This window comes from Danaus plexippus, chromosome 8 (assembly GCF_018135715.1).
Source record: "Danaus plexippus chromosome 8, MEX_DaPlex, whole genome shotgun sequence".
NCBI lineage: Eukaryota > Metazoa > Arthropoda > Insecta > Lepidoptera > Nymphalidae > Danaus > Danaus plexippus.
Window position 1 is genome coordinate 7,511,117 of NC_083542.1, and position 27,190 is coordinate 7,538,306.

The 27,190-nt window shown below is 30.8% G+C and overlaps 6 protein-coding genes across 10 annotated transcripts; 4 read left to right on the top strand and 2 right to left on the bottom strand.

The window, feature by feature from the left end:
- Nucleotides 1-1,851: 1,851 nt before the first annotated feature.
- LOC116774112 (alpha-(1,3)-fucosyltransferase C-like) lies at nucleotides 1,852-4,079 on the bottom strand. Its single transcript, XM_032666766.2, has 2 exons — nucleotides 2,927-4,079; nucleotides 1,852-2,279 (listed from the first exon to the last, which is right to left on the bottom strand). Exons 1-2 carry the CDS (start codon nucleotides 3,883-3,885, stop codon nucleotides 2,012-2,014), a joined length of 1,227 nt encoding a protein of 408 aa, XP_032522657.2. The 5' UTR covers nucleotides 3,886-4,079; the 3' UTR covers nucleotides 1,852-2,011.
- A 2,154-nt stretch (nucleotides 4,080-6,233) lies between these two features.
- Nucleotides 6,234-8,420, top strand: LOC116775226 (uncharacterized). Its single transcript, XM_032668081.2, has 6 exons — nucleotides 6,234-6,370; nucleotides 6,443-6,667; nucleotides 7,213-7,430; nucleotides 7,693-7,730; nucleotides 7,896-7,975; nucleotides 8,177-8,420. The coding sequence occupies exons 2-6, from the start codon at nucleotides 6,478-6,480 to the stop codon at nucleotides 8,305-8,307; spliced, it is 657 nt and encodes a 218-aa protein (XP_032523972.1). The 5' UTR covers nucleotides 6,234-6,370; nucleotides 6,443-6,477; the 3' UTR covers nucleotides 8,308-8,420.
- Nucleotides 8,421-9,110: 690 nt separating this feature from the next.
- On the top strand, nucleotides 9,111-10,720 carry LOC116774625 (uncharacterized). 2 transcript variants are annotated; one of them, XM_032667328.2, is made up of 5 exons: nucleotides 9,111-9,243; nucleotides 9,357-9,592; nucleotides 9,778-9,870; nucleotides 10,347-10,489; nucleotides 10,578-10,720. In XM_032667328.2, exons 1-5 carry the CDS (start codon nucleotides 9,219-9,221, stop codon nucleotides 10,582-10,584), a joined length of 504 nt encoding a protein of 167 aa, XP_032523219.1. In that variant the 5' UTR covers nucleotides 9,111-9,218; the 3' UTR covers nucleotides 10,585-10,720. The 2 variants fall into 2 exon arrangements, with proteins under 2 accessions (XP_032523219.1, XP_032523209.1); XM_032667318.2 differs by having other exon boundaries at nucleotides 10,358-10,489.
- Nucleotides 10,721-11,138: 418 nt separating this feature from the next.
- LOC133318897 (uncharacterized) lies at nucleotides 11,139-12,242 on the top strand. Of its 4 annotated transcripts, none has more exons than XM_061521408.1 (3): nucleotides 11,139-11,392; nucleotides 11,474-11,792; nucleotides 11,920-12,242. In XM_061521408.1, exons 1-3 carry the CDS (start codon nucleotides 11,237-11,239, stop codon nucleotides 11,937-11,939), a joined length of 495 nt encoding a protein of 164 aa, XP_061377392.1. In that variant the 5' UTR covers nucleotides 11,139-11,236; the 3' UTR covers nucleotides 11,940-12,242. The 4 variants fall into 4 exon arrangements, with proteins under 4 accessions (XP_061377392.1, XP_061377393.1, XP_061377394.1 ...); XM_061521409.1 differs by having other exon boundaries at nucleotides 11,923-12,242; XM_061521410.1 differs by having other exon boundaries at nucleotides 11,474-11,550; nucleotides 11,644-12,242.
- Nucleotides 12,238-14,022, bottom strand: LOC116776727 (uncharacterized). Its single transcript, XM_032669973.2, has 2 exons — nucleotides 13,633-14,022; nucleotides 12,238-12,652 (listed from the first exon to the last, which is right to left on the bottom strand). Exons 1-2 carry the CDS (start codon nucleotides 13,858-13,860, stop codon nucleotides 12,326-12,328), a joined length of 555 nt encoding a protein of 184 aa, XP_032525864.2. The 5' UTR covers nucleotides 13,861-14,022; the 3' UTR covers nucleotides 12,238-12,325.
- Nucleotides 14,023-15,245: 1,223 nt separating this feature from the next.
- On the top strand, nucleotides 15,246-23,190 carry LOC116774127 (myophilin). The gene is made up of 4 exons (XM_032666786.2): nucleotides 15,246-15,406; nucleotides 20,995-21,131; nucleotides 21,917-22,121; nucleotides 22,414-23,190. Exons 1-4 carry the CDS (start codon nucleotides 15,353-15,355, stop codon nucleotides 22,582-22,584), a joined length of 567 nt encoding a protein of 188 aa, XP_032522677.1. The 5' UTR covers nucleotides 15,246-15,352; the 3' UTR covers nucleotides 22,585-23,190.
- Nucleotides 23,191-27,190: the final 4,000 nt, after the last annotated feature.

Below are 27,190 nucleotides of genomic sequence, written 5' to 3' on the forward strand. Positions count from 1 at the left end.
ATTCGTTAAATTATTTTAACATCACTTTATATTTATGGTGATTAATGCTCTAACCTTCTCCATGTGAGAAGAGGCCTTTGCTCAGCAGTGGGCTCCGATAGGCTGATGATGAAGATGAAGATGAAGATGATGATGATTCTATTTATTGGTATTGGATCAAAAATCTAAATATATATTAAAATAGCCACTGTTTACTAAATTAATGTTTATAAGAGTATACTACACGGTACATATTTAAACCTTTATTTTTATCAGTCTATAAACCTTGCTGTTTTTTTTTTGTTTAGATAAAGCTTTGAAATAGCTGTTCCTATATCGATAGGACTTTTGCATGGTAAATAGTGATGGTATAGGGACTCGCTAAGGCTACTTTAATTTGTTTTATTTTATTAATTCTACTAATATAGATGATAAAAACAACTATTCATTACGACTACATTGTAACCATTGATAACTTTTTATATAAACCCGATCTCGATTTTTGTAATTTACACATAATACATAGACTATTAAAATTAATCTATCTTCCTATTTATGGTCTCTGAACGTTATAAATGCTATAGTTTGTGTATTGATAACTGAAACATGCAAATACTACTGAAATAATTTTATTGAGTATTTTTATTCAAGAGTCTTAACTATTATTAAATTTTTGTATGAAGTTGGAGAGCTCAAAGCAATTGTGAGAGTGAAAGGTGAATTGAATTAAGACGTGCACGAGTATTCATTTAAATGAAACTAATATTTTCGGATTAAAATATTAGTTTCATTGGTCATTACATATTGTATATTATAGAATATTTTACAACTAACCTTATCTCTTATAGTATTTAAATTTACCAAATTTTTACATTTCATTAAACTTTAAATTTTTCTATGATTTTTAAATTTTCGTGCCTCAAAAGAGAAAAAAACGATACTTAAAATTTTTACTCTCCCGTTCGTCCATTGCTCTGTCAAGATAAAGACATTGTGGTATCCAGATGAAATCAAAACAAAACTAAAAAACAATCAAAAATTCTAAGAAAAATTGAAAATAGATAGCCCACTTCAAAGGTATCAAAATTTATAGTGTATTTTGATTTGACCTAAAACTATGAAGTTTTAAATGATTTTTAGGAAAGTAAACTTAAAAAATGAAAGTACAATTACAAATAAATTATTACTGTTAATTAATTATACGTTATCATCTCTTAAAAACCTCAAACCAGCCAATTTTTCTGTGGTATTTTTATAAATTATTTAGCTTTTCCCCTCCAATAAATTCTTTTAAATATGCAACAAAAATTATTTTTATCAAATGTAGTAAAGATAAATACGAGTGAAAAATGTAGAAAATACCATGCGAAAGTTACATAAAATTTTTATGCGAAGTAAAATAGGTTGCAAAAATTCATAATAAAATTTTCCTGTCACGACTTCACTAGAAACTGAATACTTAAGGCATTGTCTCTATCAAGATAAGAATATCAATAAGTCGCAGAAAAATGCTGGAAAATTTATAATTTTTCATATTAATATAACTTTTATATTAATGTATATTTTCCGTTATGTCTGTTTTTTAATATTTTGGTAGAACGTAACAACTGACCATACATCTTCAACCTTCAATTTTACCTTTTACAAAAACATTACAAAGCAAATAACATATATATATATATATATATATATATATATATATATATATATATATATATCTAATTTGCTTTGCTTACTACATTTGCTTGTTTAACGTTAAAAGTTTTAATGTAAGTCATAGTTTATAATATGACCTAGACCACCACTAATGGTAAAACACACATATATTTCGTGTATCATATGATTTTGTATAGAGTGAAGATAAAATATTGATATAATTTAACAATTTATTAAGGTTTTCTCTTATTTTAACGTAAAATTAAACAACTCGTTAGCACTAATTCTTCTTTGGTTTGATCTTTAAAATTGAAAACATATAAAAACTATTTGTACTTCTATGATATAAACAATTTACCAATATAAAAAATCAATTTTAACAACGATAAGGTGGATCCCACCACTTCCTAAAGTCCTCATAAACAGAAGTTTTCTTAACAAATTTTTCATCATTTAACAATGAACAAAAGCCACAGTAATCATCTGTTTCAATATTTTCTGATCTTCTGTGATAAGAGTAATATTTTTTCCACCTGAAATATTCAGCGTACAAATCTGGATTTTCAATAAGTTCATTTATTTTGTTTGCCAACTTCTGTGGTCCCAGTTCTCTTGCATCTAAGTAAATATTTTCCGGCATGAATCTATAATGTAAAAACAAAGACTTGTTATCGGTAAATAAAAACGTGTATTTTATTATTGACTGGAACGTAAACTTAATAGAAATGTCGTAATAATCAAAAGCAAGTTAAACTAAGAAATGTGATGATGGATAACAAAGGTATTGTAAACACCAAACAACAAACAAAAAAGAAATGATAATAAAGTACACATCTTGATCAATTGAGACCATAACAATTAATATGTTCATAAAAATTTTTGTAATAAAAGGTATTTTATTCAACACGGGATTAAATTTCATTCTTGCAAGTTATATGACATACAAGTTTCAAAAAGTATTATCATGTAATAAGCCCTAAATTTCTAAAGATGTGTAAAATTTATTTAACTATCTAGTCAGTTTAGTCATTATATTGTTTAGAATATTTTTGAAGCTCTTTTTAAGTAATATCAAATTATATCATTTATATATTAAATATTTTCAGGCACGTACATACATATATGTTGCCAAAAATATTTTACACATAATGGAAAAAAAAAATATATTCTAAAGAATGGGCGATTATTTCATTTTATCCAAAGTGCTATAAAAATTAACATTGAACCTTTGTTTCTATTTATACCCCAAATAACATACATTTTGCATATAAAGAAGAGAAGAGAAGAATACCTTGAATAATTTGCACCGCCATATACAATAGGCACCGCCAAGTATTTTAGTGGATGCAATAATTTTTCCGTCACATAATCCTCAGCAAACGAGTTCTCGAAAGAAAGATAAAAATAGTAGTCTCTTTCAATCATTTTATCGCACTCTTCTTCATTATCACGAGAACATTTCAAGTTTCCGCATTCACCGTATATATCTATTTCTAGATCATATTTTGCTAACCAAATACCTAACACACTCGCAAATTTCTCACGTCGACTTCTAGAAACACAATTGGAAACAAACCAAGCAACTGCTTTAGTTTTTTTTCTTAACTTCTCTTTGATATCATCACCCACCACATCCATTTGATCTGTTTTTAACCAATTCATATTGGTTTTTGGACCTATTATATTATTTTGTGCATCGCGTATCACAATGTATCCCCATTTTGCTTCAGACTCTAATCTGTAGGTCCACGTCCAATTAAAGAACCCGTTAAATTTATCTGAACACACAGGATAGTTCTCAGCTGACTCGATACTAGCGAATACATATCGCTGATGCTGTGACCTTTTTTCTGGGAGTCGATCGGGGTAACCAGGAGTTTGCATGAATCTCACTTCAGGACCAGCAAATGCTATAACATCAAACTTTGTATAATCACCGAGATATGTTCTGTTGCTTGTCACAAAACAGTTTGTATAGGAACAGTTCCTGGATATAAAACCTTCTTGACCTTCGCCCATGTAAACAAAAGGTACATTTCTCGGTGAAGTCCATTGTAAGATATATTTTAAATTCGACACATTATTATTTTCATTTCTCAAAAAATATATAAAATCGTTGGAATACTTTGATTCCATCACTGATTTATTATTATAAGCATATTTCAAATCTACTAAAAATTTATACACAAGTAACAAAATCGATACGATAGAAATATAAAAGAATGATTTCATTAGAACAGTAACCCGCATATTTGTTTTTTGAGTTGTTTGCACGCGTCTGAACAGTCGTGAGAGCAGTTTGATTGTGTACAAATACACAAAGATTTTAACTGTTAAGCTAGTAAGCAAATATAAAAATATTTTTCCTGTAAATAATTCATATTCACAATATACTATGTAGAAATATTATGTACCAAGGACCGTGGTTGTCGCATTTAAAAGTAATAACAAGTGAATATCACATTTTATTGGAAACAATTTGATGATTATTCGTTTTTTAGGTTCATAGCTGAAACTAAGTGGTCATTTAAAGTGTATTAGAGCAATTTAAAGTGTCCGTTCCGGTTGTTGACGATTGTTGATTGTTAGGAAAACACATTACATAATTTTAAATTCAAAACAAAATTTTGTAAAAAAAAAAAATATTTAATACAGTACAATATGTAAAAAAAAATTATGTTCATTGTATGTTTACATTATCAAAAATAGTTTCAATACTTTGTAAATATAGAGTTTTACACAGACAATAAATAAAAGAATTCCGTAAATGTCATAAGGAAATCTAACTTTGTCGTAGTTGCATTCATAAAGGTTCCGTTATATTTAGAATTAACCGTTGATGCTTTTAATAAACACATGCAGACGACTTGTGTTAACTACACTCTACATATCTATATTATAACACAATGACATATTGGTTGAATAGAAAACTAACAAAATGTTTGTTGTCGACGCCAGGGATCTCTGCAATTATGAATATAAAGAGATACTTTACATAATTAGATCACGACTCGTTGCCTTTTATTTAATAAGCGTATCAATGACATCTTATAAAATAATAAAATTTTATAAAAAAAATGGATTTGAATGTGAATGTGAAGTATAATTTAAATTGTTTACATGCAAATAATATGAGATATTAAGCTTATGTAGTATAAAGAACTTTAATAGCAACCTTTGTAAAGACAAAAAGGTCGTACCAATTTACGGTTTCACAAACCCCAAAATGATTAGTTGCCCTAGTTTGCAAACAGAACATGTGCGCAAAAAATGCATCATCCATCTAGCTGCCTCCAACAAAACGTTCAACTAGTATAATCAATCAAGCGAGACGTTTCTTTAATCTGAACATTTGAACAAATCACATGTCTATTTGACAGTAAAAATTTCAATTTATTGAACTGTGAATATTTTGCATTTGAAGAAAATGCTATTGAATCTAAAAATTCTATCAATCACATCAAATACACGAAAAGCAATTTTTATTTTAAAATAACTATTGAAATCGTGTGTTGCTGATGTACAACCCTGAAAAAATATTATGAATGTTTCAATTTCATATCTTTCTTACGTCACATTATTAGTGCTGTTTATAAATTTCATTCAATTAACTTTTATGTTACACAGCGACAAATGGCCAGAAAATCCATTTGATGATTACTGCATTACGATTCATCTCCTAGAGACGAAATCTCTCAGCATTCCATGGATTCACCGTTCGGGTGCCGGATCCAACGCGTTGCAAGGAGAGTAGCTTCGACAGTGCCTGGGACTTGCGACCTAGGTGTAGGTTTAAGGGGCCCCTATCTAACGCGCATTAAACGCTCACCTCCACTGTCCAAGCTCCTCTCTCTACCTAACCAAATATGAAACGAACCTGCTAGAACTGCCTTCGACGCACGTTCCAAGAATGAATAGATGTTAGTTCTTGGCAGGCCTAAGTATTTTAGCAGGTTGTAGAGAGATTTGGCTGTTATACCTCTCGCTCCTACTTCTACCGCGTACAAATTTACAACGAACATATTCTTAGTGAGTTCGTTAGTGAGCTCGTAATACTTGTTGACCTTGATGGCATGGTCTTTGGGGATGTTGATTTCCCAAGGAACCGTGAAATAAAATTGAAAAAATCCCGAAAAAAGGCGAAAGACTCATTCACAGACTGTTTTTAACTTATAAGAAAAGAAGTGGTAGTCGCAGTAGGAAAAACTACTTGCCTATGTTTGTCCTAAATATGAAACTAGAATACATCATTCATTACAACGATACATTTTTATGACAAACATAGTTAAAATATTGGTCAGTCTGAAATAGGGAAGCCTTAAAAAGCTATATTAATTTGTTAAAAGCATAGTTACATTTGTCTCTTATAAAAACAGTTTGAACCAAAGAATAAAATTATAAAATCTTTCATCAAAAATAAATCCGACCTATCAGGTTTCATCTTCAAAAACTTGGTTTTCTCCTTTTTGTAATTTCTTTTTTCCCTGGTAGAAATCAAAAATGACTTGGTTTCTTTAAAGTATGTTCATTTAAGAGTAATAAAAAGGTTTCAGTCTTATAAGACAAGATGACTTTGATAGAATAACATTCACCTGTAATGTCAGTTACACTGAGTTGTCACAAAATGCGCCTCGATATTTAGGCAAAAACTATAGAAAACTAAACATACTATGCGCTCTGTTTTTGCATACAGGAAATATTCACAATATTTCAAAAATGTAAAAAAAATTGTTTGGTAAGGCTTCTAATAAAAACAACCAACATTTTAACTTATCGTGGTAATATGATATTAGTTGCTTCCTTTTAGGTACATTTATTACACTTTCTAATAATTATTCACAAATGTGTTCACAAAGAGCTATTGTGGATAACTTAGAATGTTGTATTGACGATTTGGTTGAATGTTTCGAAGATTTTATCAGGAAATCACTTCTTATAATATTTCTGGGTATTGGAGTTGTTATTGGATTGCTTATCTATTTGCTTAAAATGATAGCGGAACGTTCACCTATCACAAATAATTCTATTGCAGGTAAGATAAAATATATAAAAGCATATTCTCTTTGGACCTATTATAAAATATTAGTACAAAATTTTTTACTATGTTTAATTTCGTTAATAGCTGGCTTGAGATGTTTTTTTCTACTTAATCGACACCAAACAAAATCAGGGATGTGTTTATAGCTTTGTTTGTATGTGAACGTATTTAAATATATCAGTTTCATATCATTAAATTCATATAAGTATATATTAACATTATATATTTCAATTTTAATTATAAAAACATTATTACAATGTCAAAACATAATTATGCGGATTGAATATCGGCGGTATTATCTTTACAATATTTCCTGTATAGTACAAAATTAATAACAATTTCTTATTGCGATGCATTTTTAATTGTATATTTTTTTATGCATCCATCCGGAGTCATTACACTTACATATATGTATAAAATAACAAAAATATTAAGATACAAAAAAAAGTTACGGCTCTTCGAGACGGACGCAATAGGTATCATACATACATAAAAGTGATCCTATTAATGAAAATCTAACTTACCTTAATCACTCGCAGAAAACGAAAACCGTGTACTGACTAAAAGGTCAATGATTGAGGAGAAAATTGAAAAAGAAATTATTTCCAATAATTTAGACGAAGATAAGACAATGAAAACCAAGGAAAAGCTAAATAACAAAACAACTAAAAATGATATTGTCCCCGTTAAACATACTGCAGGGATGTCAAATTTCAATAATATGCTACGAGATGGATGTCCGTCATCGTGCTCTAAGGTACTTAAAAGACCTAGGAATAGAAGATATTTTTATAAAAGGATTTATTTTATAGAAGGTATTTTTTTTTTAAGAAATTTAATAAAATTTCCTGTATAATAATACCTCAGGACTTAATACAGCAGAACAATGACGGTGTAGTTTCTCTTAGAATGAAGGCCATTCCATTTTATGAATATCAAAATTGCAAGGAGTGCCTTACAGCCTGTAATAAAAATTAGTATTATCAAGTAAAGTACTATATTGACATATTTTCTTACAGCATGGTTGCAGTGGAGTTTCTCCGAGTTTACCATCAAGGTAATTTTTTTTTTAAAAATTAGAACGAAATCAACGTCGTAAAAACAAATTTTTGTAATTGGCCATATGGTCACTAAAAGAATTTATTCCTATTATAACCCCACAACGGAATCAGAATCAATCAATTCAGAATCTCTAACAAGCATCCTTTTTAAACGTTTTTAGGGTGCCAGTTGCAAGTTCACCAATTTCTTCGTCGAAACACACAATGATACCTTGTGTGCGAAAGAGATCTTTAAATAAAAGTAAGTTAAATTTATTTCAACATTCTGTAATATTTTTGGAACCAGCCTTAAATAAAAAAACACTTTTGAGCTTATTAATTATATGACAATGAACTAAAGATATTTTTCGTAATGTCCATAACATATAAAATAATTCAATTATTTATTCTATAAAAATTATATGTATTAAAATGAACGATTAAAGACAATTAATTTATCCAGGTAATTTACCATCTTTGCAAATATGTCCGCCGATGACGAAACCAGGTTCTTGCTGCTCGATGTGCTGTCATGACGAAAAAAAAACATCAGAAGATCCCAAAGGGCCCAGAATATATAGCAATCGACAATGAAAATCAAACCTTAAGGTGATAGAAGCGCATAGGATCCACCGTTCCACCATTTTTGTGACTGTCAAAATCGTTTGTTTGAATTAATGTTGTTTAATAAATTTGTTGTTATTAAATATTTTTTTTATATAAATTCAAATTAAACAGTCCTCCCCAATTTTCAGTAGCATTTATTTTTGTTTTAAATTTATTTAGTTTCTTTTATATCCGGTTTCATGTAATAATTACACTATTTTATGAGCTTTTTGTCACGTTTTTTATTATTTATAACAATATCCAAAAAATCTAAAATCAAAAAAACGCTACGTGAAGGATTTTTTTAGTTTCTGTTATCACAAATATTATTGCAATGTCAAGAAAACTTCACGCAACATACAAAAACCTGAAAATATACTTTTTATTGTAGTTTTCCGGGTATTTCTGTGACACTGTTGCAATCTCTTTCAATGGTTGGATATTGGATGAAAGTAAATATTTTGAACTCTCTTGAACATTTCAATTTACGAAGTGCCAGCAAGAATAGTGTTCGTGAAGTATCTGCGTGTATTCTAGGAAAGTTTTATATCGAAATAAAAATATGAAAGAGGTTACAGCACCAAAATGTGATTATATAGTAATAGTTTTTCTTAGGCATATTATCACTTGAATTAATATGCAATAATTAAATAGATTTAAAATGTTACATCATCTGTAATTAAAATAAACTTACAAGAACAATAAAATACCGTTATGAACATCATACAGAAACTTATTTATTTTATATGACATCAAATTCAATAGATTATTAAAAGAAACATATCATAGAAAAAGGAAAATGTCATTACAGTCAAATTAATAATCATGAACCTCAGTACAATACAAAAATGAAGATAACTAAATTTTTATAATGATGTAGAGCCAATGTAAAAAAAAATATGGCAAAACGGCACGTATACAAAGGTGAGTTGATGAATTTCTTCATCTATATATCTATTATTGTGGAGTGAACTGTAAATATCCAACAATTCCACTTTGCAATATTCAATTCTGACACATTCCAATTTAAATTCCAGGCTCCTACACTAAACGTTATCCCGCGTCACTTAATATCAGTCTACGTCGTACCAATATGATAAAATATATTGAAGCGATCTTTAAATATCTCTGCGCGGCTTATCGTACAGCTGTATCCAATTACTTACCGATCGTGACAGTTGTCATCGTTATTACACTAAGCCTATTACTTCCCAACAAAGTCAATAAGAACAATGAGTTGAAAGAAATAAACCAAGTTTTGGGCCACATGACGGTAAATTATATAGCATTTGCTGAATACCATATATTAAGGGAGTTTTTGGTATCAATATTTATGTATTTAATGTTAATGATTTAGACTTTGTTACCTATTAATAATATTTTCCATAGTCATCTATTTTGCTGATACAACTTCTCATTCGATGACATTTTTTGTGGACAAATACATTTTTGTTTTAGGACGAAGTAAACCGTGCCGAGGTGGCTTGTCTGACTGCGTCTGACGAGGTTCAGTGCCTACGTCATTCTATATGTAACCAAGAAACAGAGACAGTTCGTGTCCTTATTTATTGTGCCGTGGCTTAGTGACGAACTTACTGAGCATAATGATTTGTATTTCATATCATTTAAATTAAGTTTCACCAAGAACTTTATGCATGATATAATATCAGTCCAAACACATTTCAAAACCATTAAGTGAAAATATATTCCAAAAAAAATAACCTTCCTGGAAAAGTTGTAAAACTTTCTATTATATAAGGAGATTTTTAAGAAAAAAGACTTAAAAAATATACTCATATTGTCTAAGCCATCACAAAGTCACGGTGGAACGATGTAAGTTTTCTGTGCCCCTACCACCGAGTTGCATTGTCCAACTAAATAAATTTTCCAGTAATTCGTTCATATGTAAATATTCACCCAAGATAGTATCACGTTAGAGATATGAATGACACACTAGAACTGTTTATTGGTTTGTCGATGCAAACGCGTGTTAGGGGTGCTGAGCTCAATACCAATCATAAATATAGTCATCTATCAGACGCAGGAACAACGAGATCTATCAGTGTGCACAAGCCGAGACTTTCTCACCACACAATCAGCGCCCATTCAAATCAACAAGAAAATTGGTTTCTTTCGTAGATTCTTCCCTCAGCGAAACGTATCGAGAAAGGTATTCAGGATAGTTAGCAAAATATTAGTACATATATATAATTGTATATAATTGATGTTGACAAAATTGATAACATGTTTTTTTTTAGGAAATAGCCATCATGTCGATCGTGTATACCGAATCTATGGATGCTAAAAATAAACTGAACACAGTTAAAACTATATGAAAAAGTTTATATTTATATATAGCGAATTTTATAAAAGAAAGTCAATAAAAATAGTTTCAATGCAATCCTATTTTATTTTTGTCCTTTTGTTTTCTCAAGTTAGGACGGAAAACGCTAGTTGTATCACATCAACATACGAAGAAAGTACTTTATTTGAACGATAGAACGATTTTTATTAATTGATAATGTTAATAATATAAACTAAATGAAAAAATATTAATATTTTTTTAAGTAATTAACTAGAATGCTTAGCTCAGATTTTTTTTTTTACATTTTATAACTTATCAAGATCTAGCCTTATTTACTTTAAAAATTACATCCGAAACTCAGCACTTGAATAATTTTGTAATAACAGAATTTAAAATAAAAGGGAGAAATCAATATGTAGAGAAAAGGAAAAGGGACTCATCTCAGCGTTTTGAATGTTTGAATCAGATAAAAACTCTTTTTTAAAGGCTAAAATATTCAGCCGTCTAAATTGTCAGTAAAAAATAGAAGTTATATCAGTTGGGCTTTAATTAAACATAATGTAATCTTAAAATTATTTATACTTTAAATAGAATTTATAAAATTCCCTAAAAATGGCAGATATTAAGCAATTAAAGTATTTGTTGGTACAAGTAATGATTTTGTTATCAATAATAGCGATAACAGGTCATTTATCTGGAAATTATTGGGAAAGATACGTAAGACGGAGAGAAATTTCACGAATTAAAAGCAGTTTGAACTATTTGAAAGTAAGTTATAATGAATTCAAATATGACTGTGATATATTGTTCTTGAATGATTTGTACCGAATCTTTTAATTCCACTTTAAGGACACTGTCACCAGAATAGGAAGTACTTATGATATCTTGCATGAAGAAGTAGCCGGTCTTAGTATAAATCCAGCAGTGTATGTATCTTTCAAGGAAGCCAACAGTTCAGTGACAAAAAATTTACAAGTATTTTTTATAGAAAATTCAAGAAACGATAATTTTGATTTTAGAGGAGATGGGGAAAACCTTTACATAAGTAGGCGAAATATTTGCAATGCTACAACTATAACGAAATATCCGTTGAAAGCCACAGGAGTCGGAGACTCTTTAGTTGAACGCCCAACAAAAACAGAATGCAAACATTCGAGCAATGCAAAAAGTAAAATTCATAAATGCCTTAAAGCTTATATAACCTGCACTAATCGTGATTACGTTTGACGATTTTGATCCTTAAAATTATATACATTGTTATTTACTAATTTATTTATAATCTGGTGATCTTTTAGCAGCAACCAGCTATTCCTAACATCAATATCCAACTCCTTAAGCAAGAGAAAACATCTATTTTGGGCCTTGGCACTACCTCCAGAGGCACCTCCTCTATATACTCTCTGCATAGTGTGTTTAAAAGAAAGTAGAAACAAATGGGTTCTTTTACAAATTTCAATCCATTAAAAAAGTTTTATTTTGACTCTTTATTTCAAAGAGAGATCCTCCCTGTACCCTAAACGCAGTTGCAAGTAGGGACTTAATTGACACTATAATTTCATTTAATATGTACCATTCTGACATATACCTTTAAAATGCAGTCTGAATAAAAATACTTGACATAGAATAGTCTTTTATTACTTAAAATGTACCAAAACACGCATTCCTTAAGGATATATTATAAAAACATTTTTCGACGTCTAGTCAATCTTTTTTTAAAGTCATATTAACGCTGGAATACATGTTCGCGTCATTCCTTGTAAAGTTTTCTTCGGTATTTAATACATCTGTTTTAAGGTCAAAAACGTTTAATGATTTTTCATTATTTTTTGGTACTTTACTTAGGTATACATCAACGTTGGGCAGAGGCAAATGCGCTTTGGGATTCCAGACCCAATCGCCTCTCTCCATAGTATTGGCTAACGCTTCCAAAATTTCTATTTGCCCTTCAATTTTGGGAAGTTCTTCAGAGACTTTCGTTATCTTCCTCTCCAAATCAGAATACGAGCCTTTCATATTCGAAATGTTTAGCTGAAACAAGATTTAATGTATACCAACAGCAGCAAAAAATTATAAAACTGAATTACAAATTAACAAACTAGATATTAAAGTAAAAAAAAATAGGTTCACAAAAGCAATAAGAAAATGTTATTGTTTCCCAAAGTACAGAAAATCAAGAAACAAACAAACAATGCATAAAAATAGGGGAAGCAAACGGTGGTATAATCACCAAGTGATGACTTCTATATACCAGACAACCTTAGGCCTAGAGAACATTTATATTGTGGAAGTATATATCCGTAGGTGGTGAATCAATGTAGAAGAAGAAAATACACAAGAACAAAGTTACTACATAAGGTACCTACAATATAAAATAAATATTAAAAATATATATATCTAAACCGTACCATAATAAATACATAGAAGTAAATAAATTTATTTTTTAGACTTTCAACAAGCAATTGTCTTCTTGATTCGTTTTTTGATAACAAATTATAACATTTTACGAATTTCTTAGAAGGGTTACAAACCGTACAATAAGAGGCGAAAAATTCTACAGTAAAACGTTGTCTTGTTAATAGAAGTAGATAGTTATATATATATAAAAAAGAATGTAAACCCTGGCTATGACAGAGTCACTAGAGCTTATGACGAAATATTTTATCATTTTACACTTAGAAAATGTGATGCAACTTATATTAATTATCAAAATATTAAATTAGACACCAAAAAAAATTTCCACACTACGCTAAAATAATAAAATCAAAATCCTGTACGTGTGCGTTTGCTCGATTTACCGAAACACCGGACAAATTTGGACACAATTTTGTATTCCGCTGGGAATTTATATGTCTGGAATAACAACTAGGGTATTTTTTGTTCCAAAAATAAAATGGGAGTCAACACTTTAAATACTAGGGTAAAATAGTGATCTCGGTCTAAATATGCTCTTTTAAATTTCCAAGGTCACTATAGATCACGATACAATGGAAGTACTGAAAATAAAATACCGCTATGTCATCAAGACCCTTTGTGATGTTGTAAATGTTACATTTCTTGCTACAGTTGTTGCAGTGGAACTCCAGCATGATATACATTACAGCAATGAGACTCGTCAGAACGAGGAAGCTGCAGAAACCGTTGAAAACAGACCATTTTGGTGGTCTAGCAGCTATATAGACTGGGAATCGAGGTCTTGAACGTGGTCGGCCTCGGCGATTGCGTCTGTGATAGTCCATGTTTCTATTTTTATTAAAATTCACTCAATTATTTCATAAATCACATTCTTATCATCCAATTATTTGTATCTTTTGCGGCATATATAATTTTAAGAACATTTTAAATTTAGCAGATAAAAATTTTGACACATCCCTACATAAAATTTTGACAAACATGTTAAATTTTTTAAAGAAGGTTTTAAGCACGTACAGCTGAAGAATATGCCAGAACGAAAAAAACACATATATGTATGTATTTTTATTCAAATGATGTGTTAAGTAATTTAAGCAATAAATTGTATCAATTATCGAGGAATTAGCACTACATAATAAAATGCTTATAATTTAATATAATAGTGACGTCAAATAAACTCATTCTAATGTCATCTACTTTTTAATCTCTGAAACTGACTTAGCCTTCCAGTCAGACGTAAGCCTTTTAACGTAGTGTGATTGAAAACACATAGATGCCACTGTATATTTATTTTGCTCGCCTTACTATTCAATTGGTTTGAATTAAAATAACAATAAACAAAATGTATCCGTCATAATTGATGAAGGTTAAAATGTAAATTTTTACATTGAAACAAAAGGACTTATAAAACATTAATAACAAAAATATGAGAGCTGAAAACTTATATTTTTCATTTATTCCAACTATTCTCAATGCTTATAAGAGCTGTGGAAACAATAAACTTTTTCCTTTTATACGAAACTCATCAAAAAATGCATTTCAAAAAAGTTCCAAAGCAAAGGAGAAAGATAGGAGTACTTTATGGAGCGATCTAATTGCTTTTTAAGAAAAGACCTTTAAAACTAACTATGTTGTACATTTAAAAAGAAAATGTATATATCGAAGAATATACATCATAAGTATAAATTATGTATGACTTCAATCTTGTGGTTTTTGGTCCTCTGGCGCCCTCCGCCATCACGTTTAAACTCCCGAAAGAGAAGGTTTACATCATCTCTTTCCCTCTTATTGTACTCCTTTCTTGGTTGTCGTTTTACATTTCGAATTTAGTGACTCGTGTCTATCGATAGTTGAGTTATAGATAATCTTTAAAATATTTCGTATATTCAGTCTAGTGTATTTGGTTCTAGTATACTGTTTTAAAGGCTAATGCAGGACAAGAGTAACAAGTTCCAAATTACGTATTTTATATAAAATACCTTTTAATTAAGTATAGTTGACTATAATTACTGAATATTTCGAAGCAGAAGAATGATTTCTTTACCAATGTATAGGTACTTGTCGTAGGATTAAATTTAAAAAGAAGTATTTTCATACAGTATTTAACCATTGTACACAGAAATTTTCATAGTCATAAAATCGTCTGGTATATCGATAAAGAAACCATGTCATCCCTCCCAAAGCAGCAGCATGATGTCATTCATCCACACACACACATACAACAGGTCGCGAGACGCCAGTCGTGTTTACATTACCGAGCGTACCGGCGCGTTGGAAACGTTGTCTGTGATTTAATTTATTAGTTATTATATAGTTGAAATGGCCAACAACAGGGCCGCGAAGTCTGGATTTGCTGCTGAGGCGCAAAGAAAGGTAAGAGAATGTATGAAGACAATAGCATGGCTGATATTTAAGACGTCCATGTGCTTATTCACAGTATGAGCTATGTAGCTAAAAAATATATTGATCTGGATGCTGGGTCCAGAATCTGTTACAAGGGCTGGGTCGTGACCTACTTCCGAGGAGATCCCATTTTCCGCATCAACTATTGTCCGTGTTACGCAAAATACAATATGATTTATCCTTAAATTATCGATGTGGCTAAGAAGATACATCACCGATAAAAATTTCAAATCGCTTAAACGTTTAACTCTGTATCCTAAACGCCGGCAAACAGGTTTGCTCGCAATAAAAAATCTGTAGAACTTCAGCGGTGCCATGGCTATATGACCCATGGGAGTTAACACAAATGAATTTTTCCAAATCTATTTAACAAAATTAAATTTAATCCATCTATATATAATGTTATAGAGTTAATTGGAATTTAACACACGTTATGAATATCTCATTCCTCAAAATGTTCACCTCATTAATCCTCTTTCCATAAGGCGAAGTACGTCAGAGTACGCGACCAATACTAAGTTCTGACTATATTTAGTCATGATTTAACTGCATACCGTACATGACTAACAACTATCTAGTTGTGACAATACAAATTATGCAAAACAATAATATAAGTTACGAAATAGACATTCTATATTTCCTCGACTTTCTGTGGTTTAAATGTTGTACATGTCACAATACCTTCGATTATGGAATTTGTACAAATGATTTATTTTTCTATCCTGCAATGTCGCTTTAGCCACGACAATTTTGCTTGTATACTTATTAGATAATATTTATAAATGCATGTTTTTTATTGGCTTAGGAATTGTTTTTTTTTTTTGCGTTTACAAGTAAAATTCCACAGCCATGCGGTTGAGGTTATGCATTTTAAAATGCACATTTACATTAAAGTTAAACCGAGGAGGTTGTATGAGGCTATGATTTAATTTAAACCAATGTCATTGTGATCTGATCAATAGTTTATGAAGAAATGAAACCTTGTTAATGCAACTTCAGTGCATAACCTTAAGTTAATTCTATAATAATAGATATCACACGTACTTATCAAAATATGTATTTCGAAATATTTCCGCGTTTGAATAATTGTAATAAAGATTCTCCATATAATAATATAATATAATTATTGAATAAGGATAAATATAAGTTTAAATTTTGCCCAAATATAAATCAGGCACGCAGGTTTCCAAATACGGTCATTAACCTCATGTACTTAAATATATGTATAAGTTAATAACTGTTGTATGTATCTCCGAAAGTCGAGTTACCAGTTTTTGTGTAAAAAAAAATCTCTGTAAAAGGTGTTTTTAACGGCAGTGCATCTCTTCTCGATGTGGGTCAAGGAGAATCGGTCAATTGGACCGGTTATTAAACAAATGAAAAAACGTGCGTCAACGATCTCGAAGGGAATAAATTTAAGAATATTTTAACCCCTCGAATATGTATAACAAAAAAAGAACGGCTTGTTTGAAAGGCAACAACAGTACTTGTTGAATTCATATTTCAGAGTAGAATTTTATAATTTATATTATATGAGGATTAATATTAAGTATAAACATTATTATTACATAGCCTATTATACTGAACCATACTATTGTGACAACCTTAACTCAAACAGCATAGCAATGACCATTTAAGCAAATGCGCTGAATCAAATATTTTGTACACTTGAATCCTTATATGACGCATCTAGAAACTTCTCGATGAAATCAGCATCTGAAATGACACGTAAAACATGATCTAGAATGTTTTTTCCGAATAAAAGATTAAAAAAAATCGTCAATGAGCTATTTGTTAACATATCAGGACGTTTGTAGAAATCGCACTTGAATAAAGTCGGTACCAAGTACGTAGGAACAGATGTTCAATTAATCTCACAGAATTTATTACATACTAATACGATGATGACTCATAAGGTACGGTTCACTTACGACACCCGACCGTTCCTTATACGGTATGGCCTTTACGCTGGATGTATTTATAAGGCACAAATATAGGCTACTTTCAAAACTCCGCCATATGTTCGAGACTGACACTCGACCAAATTTCACATTCTACAGTACAAATATTTACTTTACTGTATGTATTGTGTGAGGCTATACTGTAAAATATATGTAGACGTGTGTGGTCGTAAATTGAGACTTTCAACTTTAATTCTGGCTCGATAACCTCTGACACGCTGAAGGTAGTTGCAACGTTTAATAACAGTATATTGCATAGAATATTCGTCGATTGATCTTCATATTGACCTCACAATAAATCCCGTTGATAGATGTATAATTATGTCCCACGATCTGCACATTTAATTAGATTCGTATTAAACTTAGTTGATAACTGAATCGCATTAACTCGGCCTCACACTGGCCTCATTACTGTTTCCTTTTTCATCGTTCTGGCATTGTTGATGTTGAGGTCTTTACAGCCTTAATATAGCGGTCATTTGGTTATAATTAAGGCGACGACTAATTGTTGATCTATAATAATGTGACACTTATTTCGATGAGTTGGTAAAGAAATGTTATCTTTGAACGAAGACCCCATATTTTTCTTTTGATTCGCAAAAAATATCAAATGAAACATGAAACTTGGATGTGGAACACTAATAAAATACTGTTTTTATATATTTCAAGATGACCTCCGATTAGACCGTTTATATTAAGTCATACCTATTTCTGTTCAACGTTCAAATGTGTGTCCATAAAGCTGCGTACTGTCAATGAAAGAGCTCTTTCAAAGGCCCATACTTAAACCCTCAAAGGGATACGACCTTCATAGAGCAGTTGGCGCCAATTACGTAATATTCATCCATACATGTACATAGATGATAAACTTTGGAGTACATTTATACATTAGCGTCAAACTAAACTTTATCGCCTTAATGAGTTCGTTTGCCTTTCGCTCTAAATTCTTAATTTATCTAAGCACTTCAATTAGTTTAATATTAATTTAATTAAAACGTCGAAACAAATTTTAATTATTTCATTTATTATTTTACCTTTAATATTTTTATAATCGAACAAAATTACTAAGGGCAGGTGTTACAAAAAAGTTCAAACAGGACATAGCAGAAAAGAAACCACTTCCTCCTTATACTAACACAAATTAAGTGAGTCTTTGGAATATTAATGAACGACAACCATGTATCTTCTTATCGGTCACACCCATCGTTAAATAACCGACAGTTATTCCAACGTTCGCATTTTATTAAGTAATGCTATGTTACTTAGGGTTTATTACTTTAATATAACTTAAAAGCTTTCAATGTAATGAGTAATCAGGTTGGATTAAAAGTATAATGTAAGTACGACATGCATAATAGTTCTAACGTATATGTAAAGTATGGACAGCATAAGTTTGTTTTTTCATACTAATATTGAGCATTACCCGTTTCTCATTCAATAACCTACGTTAAAACTATGATGTGCTAAGATTTATTATTGATCAATTGTAAAATTTCACTAACACTGAATGAAGAGAATAACTTGAAACTTTGCAAGCTTAGTTTCGATTTTATATTTAATTGTGACCTTGAGTCACCAGAAGGATCAACCTGTTTTTATGATTACCACTGCCCAGACGACGGTTTTCTCATTACTAACGATACAAGCGAGATATCCTGAGTCACGTTCGAAGTCTTCGCCCATTACGTCACCGTGTGCGTGATTCGATTTTCGGCCGGCTAGTAACTTCGCTTATACGAAATTCAATCATACAATACTAGTTACTTAGAATTATTATATGGAACAGCTTGATAAGGCAGTTCACTGAAATTATTAAGTTGGTAATATGTAATATAGTTTTAGCATTAGTTTCAATATGTTTGAAACCTATTTATGTTAATATTTTAAATGTCAATTGTCATAAATATGTGTATCATTTCTGGTTATATGATCCACGTTTCACATTACAATCGAACAAAGTCAACAGAACTTATTAAAGATATTTATTTAATTAAAAACATAAAAAAAAATGTTAAAAGATTGTTTAAATGCTACTTATTTAACAGTGGGTACTAGGAGATCATAAAGCAATAGAGGATAATTAAAATTATTTTATCATATTAGTCAAATATTAGTCATTTAATTTGTCAAAATAAGTTATTATTCATAACTTGTGTGTAGAATGATGACTAATCTTATTAGAAATCGAAAAGTGTGCACTTAAAGTATGTCTGTTTAATAGGAAAAGAAGAAAAAAACATTGGAAATCTTACAAAATTTATCTTCATACTATACATACATTCTACATACTATGCCAAGAAATCCATAGACTGCATTATGCTACTATAAAGATATGTTTATTTTAATGCAATTATTTGTCGGTAATGCAATCCACTTACCAATATGATCTCATAGAAATTAAGTAATGATCTCATAGAAATTAAGTAATGATATAACCGTTTCAAAAAATCTACAAAAATCTAAAACTCTTTAAAGTTGACGTCATTTTATTAAAATTATATTCTAAATAATAATCACACATTACAAACAACATGTTTTCTCATTCGGCGAGGTTTAACATAGGCTACGCTTATCAATGTGACCTTCAAATGAACTGGCATTGGCGAAACTTGTGTTGCATTCTGTTATCACTCACACATATATGTTTAGTATTAGAGAATTTATTAAGTTAATTAAATTCGAGCCACTGTATGAATGTGTGCGAGTGTACATTTATGTAATTTTGCATATGTATGGATCGGTGTGTGTGTGTGCGGGTGTGTGCGTTAGAACTACGCCTGTGTACAATATAATATAACGCATATTGTGCTATAAACGATAGCAGCAACAATATTTTTTTAAAGAGAAATAAGGATTGTTTTACAACACTCATTTTTGAATAGCAACGTGTGCAACGTTACTACTTCCGCTTAACCATTTCTCAGAAAACTTTTAAATAATTCTATGCTATAACATTTAAAACATTTTCAACCGTCTTATTCAGATCTCGGTCTGTGTCTTTTATTTTTAAATAATGTTTCTGTTGCACCATAATTTTCTAAATGTATTTATTTTATTTAGGGCTCTCTCTAAAAATAAACAATGGTTTAATTTACATACATTTCATGCATCACGTTGAATATAACTTCATTAAAAAACCATCTAGCTGAGACTTCAAGAGCAAACAGCGCATAAATAATTGAGTCTGACTCTTCTAATGAGTTACTCTGAAGAGGCGTCGCTCTGGCCTGAATTAATATTGATATATTCAGTGTATTTCACGAGCACACATTCCTTATGTTACTCAAATAAATACTCGTGTAAAATTTCATTGGAGCTTACAATGATCCCAACTTGGTAAGGAAAAGTACTACGAAATAAATATTCTGCAAAATATTTAGTTCGAACAGTGCTATAAACAGGACCAAAAAGATCGATCAAGAAACTATTAAACAGCCTCAACTTCCTTCGAGAACTAATTATGCTTAATGAATATCCAATTTTAATGAAATTTCAACAAACCTGACTGCTCATAGTTGCCATCAGTTAAAAATTACATCAATCAACTTTTTCCAACTTGGCCCAACAAACTCCTGACATATATATAACTAATTACAGATTAACAGCAAATACAGCGAGGAGTTGGCCGAGGAGTGCCTGGAATGGATCCGACAAATCATCGGCGAGCCTGACAATACTTCAGGTGATATGGACAACTTCTACGAAGTACTTAAAGACGGCGTCGTTCTATGCAAGTAAGTTTATAAGGATCTTATATATTGCAATCTCTTTAATATTTCGACTGAAATTTTAAAACGATATAGACAAATAGAGGCGTGTCTGATTCAATACAGATGTTATCTTCGTAGCATAAAGGAATAAAATAGAAATCGATAGTCACGCCTTAGTCGTTCAGATACATACAATTTTATGTGACAAATTACGCTGTAGAGGTAATACAAAAATATATTATTTGTTAATTTGTAGGCAATACACATATATATATATATATATATAATGTAAGAAGATAAATAGATATATATGCAACTCATGTAAAATTCTCTTTAAACAGATTTGCATGATATGTGCTTTTTATTGCTAAAAAATTATCCGTGTTTATAATTTTTGATTAATAAGGGGAAAACTTTATCGCAACTTGCAAGACCGCGGTCTGTCTTTCTTGATCTATGTCGTGATACCTGACATGTTTATTTATCGTGAGATAAGGAGAGGGTAATGTTGTCCTATTTACATAGCAAATATATAAGACTCGAGCTTGCAACACGTTTAGGTCTCGAACGGAATTCTAACAGGAGTTGAGTTCGAGAGCACTATATAATTTGCAATTCCATCTAAAGTTGCAACTAAGTAAATAGTTTGTAAATGTCTATGTGATGAAATGAAAATATCACAGATGATATCTTTAAAGAAATTTCATATAAATAAAAAATTGTTTGTTTTTAAATTCACTAGCTCTTAAATAATTAGAACCTTTGTGACTCAGAAACAGAATTTAATTCCTTAATATATATTTCATCAGACTGGCAAATAACCTTCAACCGGGGACCGTAAAAAAAGTCAATGAGTCCAAGATGGCATTCAAGTGCATGGAGAACATCAACGCCTTCCTGGAGGCCGCCAAGCAATTCGGAGTCCCCGCCCAAGAAACATTCCAAACAGTCGACCTTTGGGAGAGACAAAACCTCAACTCTGTTGTCATTTGTCTCCAGTCACTCGGCAGAAAGGTAAAGACTCCTCACAAAATTAACGTTTTACTTGTAGAAGATGAGTATTTATTATATTACATACATTTAATCTTAAGCCAAACATCATTTGAAATAGATTTTAAGCAACAATTATTTCAATCAGTAAACAAGGAAATTTTAGAAATTTGCATTTATATGTAACAAACTAAATCCATTAAAATAAAGACACTTTAAAACGGCTACGTCGCTATAAAAATTTTCGAAAAAAGGTTATTATTACTGGTTTTTTGATAGAATTATGATACTCAGACGAAACATCTAATATTTTCAGGCTGGCAACTACGGTAAACCTTCAATAGGGCCGAAAGAAGCGGAAAAGAACGTACGAAACTTTACCGAGGAACAGCTAAGAGCTGGTCAGGGTGTGATTTCCTTGCAATATGGATCCAACAAGGGTGCCACCCAAAGCGGTATCAACTTTGGGAACACACGGCATATGTAAAGACGTAATTATGTCCCTCTCTCGAGCATTGGTACTAGCACTTGCTGGATAAGGAAAAAACATATATGATCTAAAAGACAAAATTACGAAGTCATTCCTTATAGGACTTTTTTATTGCTAACATTAAGCTCTGTACTTATTAAATAAGATAGCAGAAGTAAATTTAAAGATACTTTATATATAATGCCTTGTAACTTAAAGAATCTCTTAAAAGACGTAGTTTCGAATCGAGCATTTAAATAGTAACTTCATTCCATTTAATTTATATCTTTGGATGTGTAACAAGTGAGTTTATTGAGAGCTCATTGAGACTCATTAAAGTACCTACACAGTACAAGTGAATTTATTTGTATAACTAAAACGTATGTGCCTTCCCCCAAGGGGTAAACCTTCGAAGGTGACTAACAAAATTTAACATTAAGATCTAAATCTCGTATTATTTATTGAAATAACGTCATTCCATATTATATTTATTTTGTTAGTAAACTTCTATAAATACATTTATTCTTATAGTTATTGTATTTCGTGCGTAAAAATAATTTTTTGTGCCTCAAAAATGCACATTGTCACTTTGAAGTACGTGGAATAAATTAGTAATAAACAAAATCGTGTTTTCTTTACTTTGTATTTCTTTTCCCTATAAAATATTTCATTTTGAAATATTAAAATACATTTCTCTAAATAGTTACAGGAAAACAAAACCGTACAAGTACGTCTATTTTTATATAAAGCCTCATTAGTTTTTAAATCTGAACGATGAATTCTGAGTAAATCGTAATCTGGCATTGAATAAGAACACGATTTGAATTAATGATGTCTATTTTAAATAACTCAAATGTAAATAAAATGCCATCAACCTCGAAATGATTCATAGTTCTCTTCACAGAAACGTAGGTACTTACTACACTTCGAAATAAAACCAAAAAATTACACTCAAAGTAATGTTTGAAAGATAATTGTAATGATATTTAACACTTACGTTTTATTATTTATATTCGTTTCTATGTATAAAGGAAATCATTCAAATAACTTTAGCATTACAATTAAATATGCAACCTAACTAAAATTGAAATTATCATTCTATAAATGACAAACTATAATTAAAAAACAATTTCTATATTAGGCACTATATTTTAGATCCCTTGTTATTTCCTGTAAGGATGGTGAGGTTTCCTTGCAACACAAGATAGTTGTGAGGCATAAGATGATTTTAAGACTGAAGATTATCACATCTGCTTTTTAGATTGTAAGAGACTAAAATAGTTAAGTGACAGAAGACTCACTGTATGTTAATGTAACAGAAGGTTAGTCGTATACTTATGTAACGCAAGACTCGTCACTTAGTTAGGAATATAACAGAGGACTCGTCGTATATTTAAGTATCACAAGACTCGACGTATAGTTATGTAACAGAAGACGAGTATCTTAAACGAGTGACGCTAACCAGATAAACTACACATAACTGTACGACTCGTCGTATAAGAGTATAAGAGGTCTGTTGTCACATTGGGTCTTCAGCTTCTTTACCTGTGCGAATGGAATCCATTCATAAAAAGGTATAAGCAACAAAATGAAAACGATAAGGTTGTTAAGATCTTGTTGGCTTCTATATATTAAGATATACTCAGTTGGTGTTTACAGAGAGAAGAAATTTTTCATCAAAGTTATTGAATGATATCTACTTGCATTGTATGTCTTCTTTCTGAAATGGTCTGTTCAATATCCAAAATATTTTCCTTTGTTATATAACTAATGCTGATGACTGATTTTATTTTTGTTCTGATCTGATTTCGATAGAGTTTATGATAAGAGCACAAAGTAACAGAGTAGGGTCAAGATCAAGTAAGAAGGCCTAAGATATTAACATATTAAAGTCTTTTATTCTACAAGACAAGAATGACAAATATAAGATGCATGTAATGACCTTAGAGATGCAGAACCAGTGATTAGACGTAGGAGATTTTTGGATCCCATTAGCACTAGAATGGAGCAACTTAATTCATGATTGGCCATGATGAATCATGATTAGCCAGCACTGCTGAAATATTTTTTTTATCTCTATGCGTTCCAAATAACTATCTCATATCAGAGTAATTTAGTAAGATGAGGTAAAGGTAATTTAGTAACGAGGTAAAGGTATCGAAAAATCTTGCTACATCAGCGGGGAAGCAGTTAGAACTGCTAAATATTTGCTTGTGGTATGTAAGGTACTCATTGATCGCAGTTAAAACGCTTGTCATCACGACAGGGTTCTAAAAATCATACGTGAAGCGTTTAGTCTTTCGATTGCTAGAGATCAAAAGAGAAAGAATGACAAATGATCGATTAATAAGTTTTGTGAGAAAAGGCACTAGGGCTACACAATCAATTGTAAAGCCTTACTCTATCTTTAAAGCAGCTCCGAATTGTATTATAATGATGGATACGTATGAGAAACGATATAAAATCCCAGAGGATACATGTCCGTCGGCGTCCAGACTAGACATTTTTCTCTGTTTGCGAATTTTAAAGCACGTTGTGTTAAAATAGCTTACGCTTCCATGTGAAGCCAAAATCCCCAAAGACCATGTCATCAAGGTCAATAAGTTTTAAGAGCTCATTCATGAACTCACTACAAAAAGGTTCGTCGTAAATGTGTACGCGGTAGAAGTGGGAGCGAGAGCTATAACAACTAAATCTCTCTACAACCTACTAAAGGACTTGGGCCTGTCTAGAACTAACATCAATTCATTCTTAGAATGAACTTCGAAAGCAGCACTAGTAGGTTCATTTTAAATTTTGTTAGGCAGATGAAGGAGCTTGGACGGTAGAGGTGATCGTTTAACGTGCGGTAGATAGGAGCCCCGAGACCTAGATCTAAGTCACAAGTGTCAATCTCCCTGCAACGCGATGGACCCGGCATCCGCTTGGTGAATCCATCGAGTGCTGAGAAGTTATGTCTCATATACTGCAAAGATAATAAGTAATAACACAACATTGGGAAGTTTTTTAACAAGTAAATGATTTAATAAAAATCAGATGTGTCCTAGAATTCGATAACCTGTGTATTGATGACTTCATGACTACCGGGAAAATAAATTGTGACCATGACCACAATATGGTGACGGTAATTGTAATTGATTGTTTTTTGTTTCAATAACGTAAGTTAAATTACTATTGAATAGAATTCTTGAATGTTCTTGTATATATTTACTTTAATAATTTAATTAATTTAATCCAAAATAGCCGTTTAATCTGCCAGTTTATTAAAATAACTTTAATTACAAACCCATAATTGTGTCTATACCAATACATAAATTGTTTCTGTAAGCCAAATAAAAGCTGTTATAAAGATTGTTTGATAATTTAATAATAATAATTTAGGTTTGAATTTAATGAAAATAAAGTATCATTTGAAGTTATCTGCACATACGTGTTTGACCCTGTCGTGTTTTTATAACGGATTTTTATGATATCTATAGGTATGTGATCGCAATTAGCCGTTGACGACAGTAATAGATAAAAGAAGCCATTCTTTATATTATAAATATCATTAGATTCGTGGTCAGTGACAGATAATTCATCTTTCATGGTTGTAACTAAAAAGATTAACGACATGAATGTTTGTGACATATTTCTTAGCTTAGTTTACGTAAATTAGCCTCTTAATAAAAAGTACTTAATACCCAACATTAAAATTTGTCGGTGATCTGTGAGTTTACCTCACATCAATAGACTATTCTATTCAAACCTTTCGGTTTGAAGATGCAGGGTTTCTTCTGGTAATCGGTTGATTCATGAAGTCATTTTTAAAGTATTATATTAATTTCCTTCACTTGGAAAGCGTTAAATTTGAAAACCTATACCTACAAATGACTTAGTAAGGACTTTTTACAAACTCGCAAGGAATAATATTAAATGCTTTTCCTGATTGTGGTCCTAATAGGTATAATTTAGAGGAGTTATCGAATGTCAATTTCGACTATTTAAAACGCAATTATGATTTCTTATCTAAACACTTTGATGTTATCTAATAATTTTTTTTTATTCCTGTCTGTGTCTGCACACATTTTGGTGGACTTTAGCATGCGGAAGTCAAATCAATTAGAAACCACTTACTTGAGTTGAGTTATGCAAAATGATTACAATAAAAATTTCGTTATAAATAACTATAAATTGAAGTTGCATTAAATTCATAATTACCCTGTGGAAACGGTCTCATAAATTCTCATAACTGATAGATTCTTATAGAAATCTGTATCAGAAAATTTTTTCAATCTTATAAATATTTTTTTAACTGATAAATTCTGATACCCAGTTAGCTGTTTTGTATCAGAATTTATAAGATTTTTTCCACAGAGTAAGACTTAGTCGCTATTTTGTCCCAACACTTATTAATTCGATGGCTAATTATTTAGTGTTAGTTGACAAGCTTTACCAGACGTCAAATAACCGCTTCGATCGTTTTTGGCTCACCAAAAAGCTGAAATTACATTTTTTGGTCAAGTGAAGCAGGGAGGATACCTAGTTACATGTGAAAAGTTATAACGGAAATACCTACTTTTAATTTTTAAGCTATACAAAGAATCTGCTCCAGAATAGGCCTATTTTTTGGAAGCTTCCTATT